We start from the raw sequence: 14,009 nt of genomic DNA on the forward strand, positions 1-14,009 counted from the left end.
TGTTATGTCTACATGTTTACCAGAGTTTTCTGGACATACATTTTTGTGTTGAACAGGTATGTTGATATTTAAATAAGTTGCGCATGCGTGACGCGACGTTTGAAAACGGCGCCAACCCTCCCCCATATTGACCATTCGTTTCGCTCTTCAGCTCCATTTTGTCTTGGTGCCAATGCCATATCGGACTTCACAGATATTTTCGACTCTTCGAAGAACTAAACATTAACTTGTTCCTATAGGTGAGTAACAACACTTATTAACACAAATTCTATGCATGCAATGAATTTTACTATATTCACTACCTGACGGTTTGTTTTTAGCGACGAGAATTATTGCATATGCTTAAGTTTCAAATGCAGTGGGTAATTAATGTGGCATATAGTTTCAGCTAAGTCCAAACTCATAAATGTTTCCGTGTATTCATGACATGAGTGGCGGATTTAGGCAGAGTTAATCGCTCAGGGAGGCATGGAGACCCCGCGCGACATCCTTCCCGCCCACGCCCGCACCTTCGAGAGGGCGGAGGACCGTGAGGTCGGCACAGTCGTTTGCCTAACGCCAGTTAAGCTTGTGCCGCTCCTTAAGACATTACTTGGGAAGAAAACGGAAACTGCTTTTCTGTGCCGTCTAAGTTTAAAATGTTTCATGTTAACACTAAAATGACATCTTTATGCTTAACTGTTAATCACTGATAAAAGATGGCTAACTTGGGACCATAGTATTAACACATTTACGTTAGGGAATTCAGAGGTTTTGTTTGTTTTTAGGCGAAACGTTTTCATTTCTCTAGCGAGTTTTCACATTTTTCTCATTTTACGTGCTTCTCTCCGTGTGTGCACCGCCTAGTGATGGGTCGTTCTTGAACGATTCGTTCATTTTGAACGAATCTTTTGTATGACTCGAGAACGACGAGTCCTCTCTGGGAGTGATTTGTTCACTCGCGCATGCGCACATTTGTGCAGGTGGAGGAAAAGATTAGTTCATTTTTCGAGTCCTCTATCGGGTTTATGTCATTCGTTCATCAATTTAAAGACATAAGGCAATGGAATGTAATCAGAGCCGGAAAATTTTTTAAATCATCTTTCGAGTCCTCGGCGTTGAGTCATCTCTCTTAACATGCTGTCACGTGATGAACGAACGAGTCGAAAACCAGATGACTCGAAAGGTGAACTAATAGGTGCGTTCGACATGAAGCTCAGCTGCAGCCGGTGATCAACGAGATTAGCCGAGCGCAGGCGGGGCGGAGTTGAAAACGGAGCCGTCAAGACGGACAGCTGGACACTTCGGGACTCAAAGTTGCTGCAGTCATGATGACCGATCACATGGCGTCATCATATATATATTTTTTTATTTTTTTTATTTATAACAACAAAACATTTACAAATAAAACAGAATACAGGCTCTTCAAACTGTAGTTCCTTTTTAAACAATAAGAGAGAATTATGAATAAAATATATAACAAATGCATGAGAGAAATAAGAGGAAATGAGAGGTTAATATAAACATAAAAACGAACAGGTCTATTAAATACAAAGCAATAAGCATAAATTCTAGGAGTTAACATCAATCTTTAGGCTAATACTTCTTGTTTGAATCTGCTAAAAAAGGGTTTACATATATGTACATTTATAGATATAAAAATTTCCCATGTAAAAAGCAAAACAAGGTGTTTTGATTAGGTCTTAATAAATGACATTATTTTGGATGATAAATGAATTTTCAAAAAAGCATTTTAATCCAAAAAGATTGTGTTGAAAAGAACAAAAGGTAAAATAAGTGAGCTATGTAGAAGTTTCCCAGAAAGAGCAGGTAGCCTTTAAACTGCTAGACAGAAAATAAAATATATATTTATATTATAATAATAAAGCCATTTTATAATTATTTAATAAAATAGTTCTTTACTTTAATTTGTTAAGAGAGCTTTAGGGTGGCAGGATCAATGATGATGATTTTCTTATTTCAAGTCTGTAAGACTTATTTGAGTTCATATTTAGGTTATTCACTAAAATATACACTAAAATATATCATTTAAATCGTTCATGGAGATAAATGCAGTAAATAGTCTGTATAAAAAAGTTAAAAAATAAACCTGTGCAAACAAGCTAACCTTTATAACCAGATTATTTAACAAAAGATGATACTGCAGTAAAATATTTGTAGTCTTTTAATAAGCAAGATGTGTACAGGATAGAGAGGGTGTGAAAAGTGAATTGTTTGTTTTGAAACTTTTGAATCGGAATTTGTCCAATTATAAACCCGAAATACACGTGTTTGTTGTCATGTGGTGAACTCGGCCAATCGTGTAATATCGGTGTCGTCATCAAAGCTCCTGCAGTCGCTCTTCAGAAGCTGCACGGTCTGAGTTTGCCGTCTGATCTCGGAGCGCTGTCGCGGTACTTTGATGCCACATGTGACAGTCACGTGGCGTCGGCGCAGCATCAATCCGGACAAGATTTCTAACCAGAATGCACCGCTTTAAGACAGATTTCGATCGATCTGCGCAGCGCTGCATGAAGTCGAACGCACCTATTGGCTCCTTTCGGTTCAGACTGTGCTTTGGTTAAGCTTATATGGGTCTGTCTGTGTGACGTAGACGAACCCCTCAAATTTGAAGACCTGTCAGAATAGCTGAGCTCACATAATCATAGACAAAAGACTAGGTAAACAAACGATTATTTTCTTTTTCTTATAGCATTCAAGTTATGACTTGTTTGTAGTGTGATCAACGTCTGGGCTAGTTGTGGATGCGTTTGGAATAACTTGTATCATTTTAATAATATTTTGGCAAATTGATGGAAATGACTTGTAAAAAAGATTTGTTTATCTCAACGAACGAGACTCAAAGGTCCAAATTAGTAATATGATCCGAACTTCCCATCAGTAAGAGCGAGTTGTACTTATAAATTTGTGACGCATATATTAAGCATGGATATTCAGATTATATTAGATAAAGTAATATGTAAATGTAGTTTATATTTTTTATTTATAAAATATTGCCTAAAACATTATTTAATCCTGTCAAATTAATATAAATAGTTCCTATTAGGTTTAAAATAGTCTTAATTTCAAAGCATATATTATTACTAACTATATTACATTATTTGTAGACTCCTCTGTATACATCAATATCATATATTGATATTAATATCATTGTCTGCTCCCAAACATGTTTCATGTTAAAATATGGGGGCATAAACTTGAAAAATGTTTAAGACTTTTAAATGTGAAGCTTTTTCAAATATATTTTTGTAAGAATTATATTTTATTTAAAGTTGTGATTTAACAATACAAGGTTATAACTGATTATTTCTTTTTTCAGGATGATCTCCTCAAGACTTCATGCAGTGTAAAAACTGCAAATTCAGCACTTCAAGTGAAGATGTCCTTCTGAAGCACTATCAGCTACATCATCATAGAATTTCCAACTGGCCCTGTCTTTACACGCAGTGTGTTTGTGCTTTTAAAACTGCAGGTACTTTACGATCCCATCTAAATCACACCACAACACTGATAGAGTCAGTCGAGATCTTTCAACTTTTAATTGTGGACTATGTGAATTTCATGAGATTTGTACTGAAAAAAGATTTTTTCTTCACCTACAAAATCATCTGAAACGTAAAGAAGTTAATGCAGAAGAGACATGGCAGCCATAAGGGAAAAAATGGAACTAACATTTTCCCTTAGAAGAAAAGAAATGGTCCAAGAGCAGCCAATGATTGTAGAGGTTCAGGAGAGGTGGCCTGCACTCTTTTTTCAAGAACAGGTAAAGAGATTTTTTTTCTTTCTTATTAGGCTTTAAGTTTACAGAATGCAAGATGCTCTGTTTACAGAAAAAAAATGATTGCTGTAAATCTGGTTGGTTTGTTTTAAAAAGATCTGTGAGGAATTTTTCCGCATCACCAACAAAGACCTTCTAGGAGTCTTCATGGCAGCCACTGACAAGTACACACCAAAGCTTCTGAAATTATACAGAGCCAGAAAAGGAGCGTTTGGACATGAAATGGAAGAGCTCCTGGAAAGACTTGATGAAAGGGCAAGTTAATAATTTTCATTATTTACATGTTTTTGATCTATGTAGTTGATGATATTTCAGTTTTCATTCTGTGACTTTTTGGTTGTATCTTTTTTATGTTTTTGCAGACAACAGAAATTGTTAATCACAGAAGGACTGCTGCTTTGGAGGGCCTGCCTTTGTTTCTTCGAGAGAAACAAACTAACCTTTTCAAGAAATGTAAAGTAGGTATCAAACACTTTAAATGGTTTAAAGCATGAGTGTCCAAACTTGCTTCTGTATTGTTGGTGTCTTGAAAAGTTGAGTGCCAATTTATTTGGAGCTTTCATGAAAACTTTTGATTAGCTGAGTTAAAATGTTTAATTTAGGTATCATTAACAGAAATTACAAATCTTCTGACCTTAAGGTATAAGAAGTAAATTTACGTATATAAACGTGTCTTGTAAATTTCATGATTCACAAGTATCTTGTTATTTTTAAAAGATTGATATCAGGTTCTATATTAGTACCAGTTTAGTGAGACCTGCTCACTGATTTATGCAGGTAGTTAAGGGAAAGAACATGTAAAAGAGATTTAAGAGAAACTGTTGCTTTGTCTGTTATTACATAAAATTAGAGTTGTGCCAAGAGTCTTAAGACATTATTCTTGTCAACCAAAATGGCAGCTGTTGTATTCAGAGTACAACATATCAGCATTTATTTATTTATTCATTTATGACAGTATTTTAAAATAAATCACTTAAAATATTTAAACTCCAATTACTGCATTAATGTTGCATATAAATCCTGATGATTTATGCGTTTGTAGATCTGGGCTCCTTGTTATTTACATGTTGTCTGTTTAATTGTTACATTCACTTTTGCTTAATGATTTGAATTATAACACTATGTCTTCCTACAGACAAACTACACAGCAGTTTTATGATCATAACTATTTGATGTAACTGGTCATTTTGCTTAACTGCAATTAAGTTTGCATGGTCGTTGTATTATGCTGGTTTGTTATTTTTACAGAATGTTCATATTTCTGAAAGATAACGGTATATATTTTTAACTGAATAAATAACTGTTACAATTATTTAAATGTGTGTGTTGTTATAGCCCTATAATAAACAAGTACTTGCTAATTTTTTTAAATCTCTATAATCACCATTAAGCAAAATATTTTATTTGACAATTAATCGTCACCTAAAATTCATAAGCATGACAGCCCTACTTGCAATATAATATCTTGCTTGTTTGTAGATAAAATACTATAATGACTTTCTATGCTCAAATATTCTTATTGTGTTTTCATAGGAAACTGAAGATGGAACAAAGGGCGTATCAGTTGGCATTCTCTATGTTACGGAAGATGACTCCCGGGCAGCATCACCAGTGATCCAGAACATTGCTGTTGTACTGGAAGAGGTAGTTGTTTTGGAAGACATTCCAGATACCTCAAGTGCTGTAGCATACCTCTTTGGCCTTCTTTATGCACTCAACTTTTCCTATCCCAAAGAACTCCGGTACACTTTTGACACAATTCAGAATGTTTTCATGGAGCTTGGGACTGGATGTACGCAACGTGTGCTTTCTCTTAAAAACAAGATGTTAAACTAATACTGTAAACAGTGTTGTGTCAATGGTCTGATGTTACAAAGACCTAATGTACAATTTGAGTACTAAATCTGATTCATGAGAGCCACTGTTTAGGCACTGTGTTCAGTTAAATGGGTAACACTTCATAATAACTACACACTATGAATCATTTGTTAAGCATTAGCAAATAGTTCATTATTTGTTAAGTATTAACTCTAATAGGCATTAATAAGCACTTTATAAATACAGCCACAAATGCTATATTCTTAAATTGTAATTAATTGCATATTCATACTTTGTTAATGATTCTTTTTTTCATTACATAAGTATTGCATTATTTACAAACCAGTTATTTAAGAATAGGTAGTGTTTTTTTCCAAATCATTCAGAATGTGAAAGTACATTATTAATAAACTATTCAAATAACGTTCATATATCTTATTATTCAGGCATATACTATTAGTTTATTTATATATTAATAAATGCTTTATTAACTCGACTTCATCCAGTTTTGTGACCTAAAGTGAGGACTATTTTTGCTTTATAAATCCCTTTTAAATGGCAATTAAAGGCTCAGTTATATTCCGAACAGGGAAAAAGAGCATGAACTTTTTCATTCATTTCTATTTATTTATTGAAACACAAATGAAACTATCAAATGAAAGAAAAATCTTTGGAACCTTATCTAAAATGAAGTTACTGTACAGTTTAAACTTTGTTAAATAACACTGAAATGTTATATTATAATATAATGTTTTATCCAATTTTATTCAATTGTATTTATTGCTAATTGTATTTTGACATTTCTGTTATTCGGCGATGTTTAAAGTTTACAGTAATTTTATTTTTTTATATTAGATTGCAAACATTTATTGTTCATTTGATACCCAGCTTTTAATTGTCATTTATAAGAGATTTATAAAGCAAAAATAGTCTCACTTTAGATTAGGTCACAAAAATGGATGAATTTGAGTCAATAAAGCATTTATTAACATACATAGTAACCATTACTATATGCCTGAATAATAAGATATATAAATGTTAATTTGAATAGTTAAATTAATAATTTACTAACTCATGCTAAATGATCTTAAAAACCACCAGCTACACTTAAATACAAATGGTTTGTAAATAATGCAATACTGAATTCAGTGAGGAACAATGAATAAAAAGCAAAGTATGAAATACAATCATTAAGCACATTTTGAGCTTATAACAGCATTTGTAGCTGTATTTATAAAGTGCTTACTAACTTCTAATAATGTAGAGTTAATGCTTAACAGATAATTAACTATTTGTTAATGCTTTGCTAATGATTCGTAGTGTGTAGTTATTATAAAGAGTCACAGTAAAAGATTTTAAAATTAAAAGGTTTATATTTTAATATTTAGATTTAAATGTTTATGGAAACTGGTGTCCAAATCAACCCTTTTGTTTATAATTTGTGCATAAAAGCATTCAAAGCAAATTTAGTTTGTGTTAAATGCAATCTTTAAATTGTTCATTTCTGTGCTGTTATTCCAGTTAAAATGTTAAAGCTAGCATATGTGCCTGCAAATTAGCAGAAAAGTCTGTATACTGCAAAGTTTGTAATTTGAAGCACTTTTCATCTTAAAATATTTACAAATGTTTGTGCTATTTCCTGTTGTAAAGCTTTTTATCTGTTACTTTCAGTGGAAATAAATTGAAGAAGTAGTAAGTTTGTGTTTGTCATTTGTAAGTAGAATGATTAAAACAGAATGGTATGCTAACTAGTACTAATTACGTATTTTGCAAATTTGAAAAAAAACATCCACTAAACAGAAAAAAATTAATTGACTCAATAGCAGTTACTGTTGCTTAAATTGATGTGACAAGAATATCTTTATTAGTACAATACTATAATCAATATTGCATGAACAAAGAAAATTATGTTAGCTCAACTAAATATTGTTACTGAGAAGAACTAAAAAACAGTTGTTGAGACAACTCAAAGTTCTTACTGCATCAAGTTGCCTTATTTTTTTATGTTTTCTCAACAATTTATTTATTACAGTGTATATGCAAAAATATTATTAGATGTAAATTAGAGTTTAAATAAAAACTTTACATAAGATAGTAATTCGTGGCACATTTAACTGTCTCAATTAATTTTCTGTATTTGCTTTTATAAATTAGCCTTATGTAGATAGTTATATTACAAAATTTATATGACTAAACCAAATCAAGTTTCTGGGAACTAAGAGTGATCTCAGAGTGAGCTTTCCACGGGGTCTGAAGGTTTTATTATTACTGTTATTATTATTTTTGACTACAATCTTTATCCAGTCTTAAGGCCTCACATTCTAGATGAGGGCAGCTCAAGGAAAGAGAGGGGGGTCACGGAAAAGCAATATCCCGCTCAGATCGCACTGCTGCTTACTTCACTTCCCCTCACTGAGCCTCGGCGGCGTCGCAGCAGGTGTAATTTATGAGGTGTTAAGAACGTTAGACTGTAACTGAAAAATATACTGTAAACTCTGGCTCCCCGGCACCCCATAACCCCAAAGCGTGAAGCTCTGCAGCACAGGTCCTGGGCCTCTCAGTCCAAAGAAAATGCTGATCACATTTGGCTCTGGTTTCTTTTCTGTAACACCAATTTTAGAATTTCAAAGAAAACGAAAAATAACAACCTTGGCTATACAGAAACATATGTTGCATTCTGAAGGCTGATGTCTCCACTACATTTATCTAGTTTAACCAGTGAGGTCAACTAGCTCTACTAGTTCACTCAAAAAAAAGAAAATAGCTGTCATCATTTACACCTCTTCCAAACTTGATTGAGTTTCTTTGTTCTATTAAACACACACACACACACACACACACACACACACACACACACACACACACACACACAAATATTTTGAAGAATGTTGGAAAACAGCAGTCATTGTTTTCTATTGTGTTGCATTTACGTCTATCAGGGGAATACTTTGGTGGCAACTAAAATCTTGCATGATTAGCTGCTTGCTGGTCAGTGGTCAGAGAGTTGGTTTGCCAACTTGTTTACATCAACAAGTCATTACTGCGCCAAAGTTTCAAAATCTAAATGAATTCATGAAATCATCGATTCATTATCTGGGTAGCTCTCCACAGTTCTTAAACATCCTTATATACCATACATCCAAATGAAAACTCTCCAGGCAGATGGCTGTAGGTGATAATGAGATTTAAAGACTTTGATTTGTGCTTTTGAAAGAAAGGCTGTTGTGTGAGTGATAGAAAGCAGGAAAAAATCACCTTGTACTAATTTGCATGTACCATATATATTTATATTTTTAATATTCATTACCGCCACAAACAGCTGTGTATGCTCTATTCCAAGCTGTGTAAAGTGCAATGTAATCAGTTTTATGTTATTTTGTTTAGTTTATAGAAAAGGATTCATCTGACCTCTCTCAAACCAACAACAATTTGATTCGGTTTGAGCATTTTTATTATGATAGTTTGAGCATTTTTATTATTGTATTATGATGATGGTTTATATGGAGCATTTTCTTTCAGATTAGACTTGATCAGATCTGATTAAAATGCTAAATGGACTAAATGTCAGTGGCTTCAGGTTTCTAACAATCTTCAAAATCTCAGATACAACAGAAAAAGAACCACTTGATATTGAGTAAATGTGAGCATTTGAATTTTTCAGTTGACTTTCCTTCTAAGGTTAACCATCTTTCAGTCTATTAGCAACATATACCAACATGGGCCTTCGTTGTGGCATAAGCTGGCGTTTTATGCAGGGAAACTTCTGGAAATTTCACGGCTGCCCATTAACTTTGCATCTGTATGCTACTCTGCCTTCATAAATGTGCTCCTTGTTTTCTACAGTGATTTTTCACTTTAATCAAAACAGTTTGCTGGCATTGTTTAGGTCTAACCTAAAAATTACATAATAAAGCATGAACCAGTTGAGTGCAGTCCATCTGAAAAGTTCAGACTATAAGGTCATACTCAGACTCAGTGTGTCAACTGACACACACATAAACAAAAAATAAATAGGTAATATACTACAGTAAGGTTCCATTAGTTACAGATGGGCTAACAGATATATTTGAATGGGAGTACTGTGTACAAAATCCATGAAACACTAAAAGAAAATCCTTCCATTCTTTGCCAGTATTCTAAAGTGTTTTAATGTAAATGTATTTACTTATAAGTATAAACAATACATTTATTTCAGTATTTATTATTCTTTGTAAACATTAATAAATATAAAGCTGTTTGTTGTTAGTTCTTGTTAACTCACAGTGCATTAACTAATGTTAACAATCACAACTGTTGAATTATGATTATTAAATGCTGTACTATTATTGCTCTTTCTTTGTTAATATTAGTGAATACATTAACTAACATTAACTAATGGAATTTTTTTGTTAGAAGTGACCAATACGTACTTATTTAAAAAGAAAATAATAATTTTAACAAAATGCAGACCATAAAAGGTTTGTTACATTTCTTGCGAATTTAAAAAAAAAAAAAAAAAATATATATATATATATATATATATATATATATATATATATATATATATATATATATATATATATATATATATATATATATATTTTTTTTTTTCCTCCAGAAAATGACATTTGGTCAAAATAAACGTTTGGCAGGTTTTTTGTAATCAAATGTTTAAAGATTTCAGAAATGAATTTACATAAAATCAGCTTTGCGATTAACTAACAAAGAAGTACAAGTCAACAAACAAAGAAGTACAAGTCAGCTTTGCGATTAACTAACAAAGAAGTACAAGTCAACAAACAAAGAAGTACAAGTCAACACATACAAACAACAGAAGTAATGAGCTATCCAACTGAACACAAAGATCTGAATACCAGGGACACAATACACACAGCTAAAACAAAAAGTTTCAGTGTACAAATGGGTCATTTTGAAAAGAAAATGAACTTGAGTTAATTTTTCATCAAAAAAAAAACTGAAAGTTACTACATCTGACAACAAAAATCACAATGAAACAAATAAAACAAGAGCAAATACAACTGGAAAACAATAAAAGCAATCCTAAATTTTCCACTGCATGATGGGAACCCAAAACATGCCAGCACATATGTTTTGGCAGTTCTGAACTTGTATGATTTGTTGGATGAACTGTGTAAAACAATGCACTTGTTTTCGTTATATATATATATATATATAGCTGTTTGTTTTTGTAGGTGCCAGTGGGTATTGCTTTTAGTTTATGTCTCATCAGATGATCATTTAATTCATTTAAATGTGAATCTTTGATTATATGATGAGACATAAACTAAAAGCAAAGCATACTGGCACCAACACTGTACATGGGAATGATGGGAACCTCAAACATTCATTCATTTATTTTCTTGTTGACCCAGCAACTTTCTTGCTGTGAGTCCAATAATAAATAAATAAACATAGCTAAACCCATACAAAGCAATGAAACATATCTGCAAATGTAAACATATTCTATTCATTCATTCATTCATTTTCTTGTCGGCTTAGTCCCTTTATTAATCCTATGTCACCACAGAATAAACCACCAACTTATCCAGCAAGTTTTTCAAACAGCGGAAGCCCTTCCAGCCGCAACCAATCTCTGGGAAACATTCACACACACATTTACACACACACACTCATACACTACGGACAATTTAGCCTACCCAATTCACCTGTACCCCATGTCTTTGGATTGTGGGGGAAACCGGAGCACCTGGAGGAAACCCATGCGAACAGAGGGGGGACACGCAAACTCCACACAGAAACGCCAACTGAGCCGAGGCTCGAACCAGCGACCCAGCAACCTTCTTGCTGTGAGGCGACAGCACTACCTAATGCACCACTGCTTCACCACACATATTCCAGCTAAATTAAATTAAAAAAATTTTCTCCAAAAGAAACAATATCATAGGAAATACAGTGAAAAATGGTCTTACTCTGTTAAGCAGCATTTTAAAATTTTCACAAGATGTCTAATAATTTTGCTTCAACATATACAAACAAAGCATAGCTGCATGATTTTTCATTATTCCGACATTTGGGAACACGTGCTCAAGCTCACACTCTGATGACCAAACTGAGAGTGCGACAGAGTACATTTAGAGGTGCTCTGCCTTTAACATCTGTGCAACAGCAAACAGCTGGCATTATCTAGTCTGCTGCATTTTTTCCCCTTTTCTAAAGCCCTCAGAGTCGAGAATTACACTGCAATTATGCTTTATCTCCAGCGGTTGCCTGTGGGACAGCAGAGAGAAAGAGAGGAAAAAAAGAGGACCGCTGATTCCATTTCTTACACAGCTAAGCTTCAATAGACGGAACTCAATCTGCAAACAGGTGTAGAAAACACGTCCTAATCCAAATCATATCTAATTGTTTTTCAGCATGACACCCGAGTGCAGAACATCTGTCGTACAGGGATAGGATGAATATTACATATGCTACATGAAAACAAAGTCACAGTGTTGTCAAATAAATATAGATGTTCAATAGGTTTAAATAATAAAATATTTCACTTTTCTACAATCTCTCTCTGATATACTCCATGTGCTTGTTTCCTCTTGCTCTCTTTCTCTCTCTTTCTCTCTTTCTCTATTTCAATCCTGAATCCAACTGTGCAAGATTAATGTCCTTTTTGTGATGAAAGAGAGACAATTTTTCATTGTTTTATGCACTGTAAAAGACTGGGATCTCTATTAGATTTATTGGAGGTTTTATTTCTTGCTGTTGATGAGATGTTTACAAAGACAAAGGGCATCTGTTAAATGTAATATTAGGACAAGAAAAATGATGATATACATTAGTAGGAGGCAGAATATTTTGTATGAGACTAATTATAAAGTTGAACTGATTTTTAAAGGGCTTAAAAAGGGCTTGATTTTAATTTTTATTTATCAAATGAAGGAGTTGAACAACTTTAAAGGCATTTGGAGTGTAACAAAATGCAATATGTTGTGTTGTGTTGAAAATCACATTTTTTATGAAAACATGCGATTTGGAAATGTGTTTTTTTTAAATCAATGAAACATGTTGTGGCTTAAAATTTTGAAATAAATAAAGGTGTATTCAATTTATATTTTCTCTCTCTCTAAGTGCATAAAGTTTGGCAAAATATAAATTTGATGAATCTAAATATTTTTGAAAATATATGTTTTAACAGCTAGGCTAAATATACAGTATATATTAAGTAACATAAAAGCGACTCTTAAAACACAACATTCTCAAAAACACAACACTTACAAAAAACAGTCTAAAGAGAAGTACTGTAAGCAGTTGAGGAAATAATATTTTAAAGCAGTATCAGCCATTAACACAGATCAATAACAAACAAGTTAGGCTAGAAGTAAGAAAGGATTTTTTTCTGTAATATCAAAATTAGAATTACGCAGTGCAATGTTTACTCGAAATGAAACACAACAAATTAGGGCTGGGCGATAAAATTGGTATTAATATTTACTGACTCAATACCATTGTCTATATCGATAAAAAGGAAGGAATGCCAATAAGTTTAGGGTGTAGTTTTGTCATTTCCAATGGAGACGTGCGATTTGCATGACGCACGTATGGGTGCAACATGCACATGTTGCGCAAGCGGCACACACGTGATGCATGCACATTTTCCAAGTGCACCAAGTTAAAAACATTTGAATTTTTCTTGATGCCGAGAGCACACCGCGATTCATGCAAGTAGAACTAACTAATCTGCTTCACACTTTGTATAGAATATACGCATTTCAGTAATGGTAGACTAATTACCTCAGACAAACACAGCGCATCCAAACACTGCAGCGCTTTTTACTTTTCTCCATAAACTTGCATCGGAGCTGCAGCAATGGTTTATCCATTTGTCATCCTCTGGAGAAACTAGCTCCCCATCTGAATTTTTTTTTTAGCATAGGGGGTAATGTAGGCATTCGACTTCACCATTTGTAATGTTGCAATATGTATTTGAGTAATGATGGTTAGTTCCTTCACTTGAAAGCTCAGTTTTGTTTACAGAGTTTGAGATTTACTGTATCATTATTATTGATATTTTACATTATCCATTCCATTCCACATTTTTTTTTTTTTTTTAGTTTTTGACTACTAAAACTATTTGCCTTGGTAATGTTGATAAATTAAAAAAAGTGGTTAAATAAAATCTGTTTTATTAACTCAAATGAAGAAATAAAGACATGCATAAATCTTGTTTTTTAATCAATGCTTTAGCAATATTTCTCAGAGGTATCAAAAATGATTATCACCTATCAATGTTTTGTTTTTATCTAAGTTTCTGTATCAAGACAAAACTACAGTATAAACAGGAATGCACATAACTGGTATGTAGGTGTGCATGTAAGATTGGCAATACTGAACTTTGTCACCCAATTTACTGTTAAATCAAGAATATTATTTGTAAGATAAATCCAAACATGTTAAAATG

At 33.0% G+C, this 14,009-nt stretch overlaps 2 protein-coding genes across 5 annotated transcripts in view; one reads left to right on the forward strand and one right to left on the reverse strand.

Moving 5' to 3' along the window:
* thrab (thyroid hormone receptor alpha b) overlaps positions 1–14,009 on the reverse strand; it is a 250,974-nt gene that overhangs the window by 138,799 nt on the left and 98,166 nt on the right. The gene's annotated exons all lie outside the window — the stretch shown is intronic.
* Positions 130–7,292, forward strand: LOC147841384 (uncharacterized). The gene is made up of 6 exons (XM_087276220.1): positions 130–239; positions 3,320–3,472; positions 3,622–3,763; positions 3,875–4,033; positions 4,141–4,236; positions 5,312–7,292. The coding sequence occupies exons 3-6, from the start codon at positions 3,641–3,643 to the stop codon at positions 5,612–5,614; spliced, it is 681 nt and encodes a 226-aa protein (XP_087132346.1). The 5' UTR covers positions 130–239; positions 3,320–3,472; positions 3,622–3,640; the 3' UTR covers positions 5,615–7,292.

The sequence above is a fragment of the Danio rerio genome, chromosome 12, assembly GCF_052040795.2.
Source record: "Danio rerio strain M-AB ecotype USA chromosome 12, GRCz13ab, whole genome shotgun sequence".
Classification (NCBI taxonomy): Eukaryota; Metazoa; Chordata; class Actinopteri; order Cypriniformes; family Danionidae; genus Danio; species Danio rerio.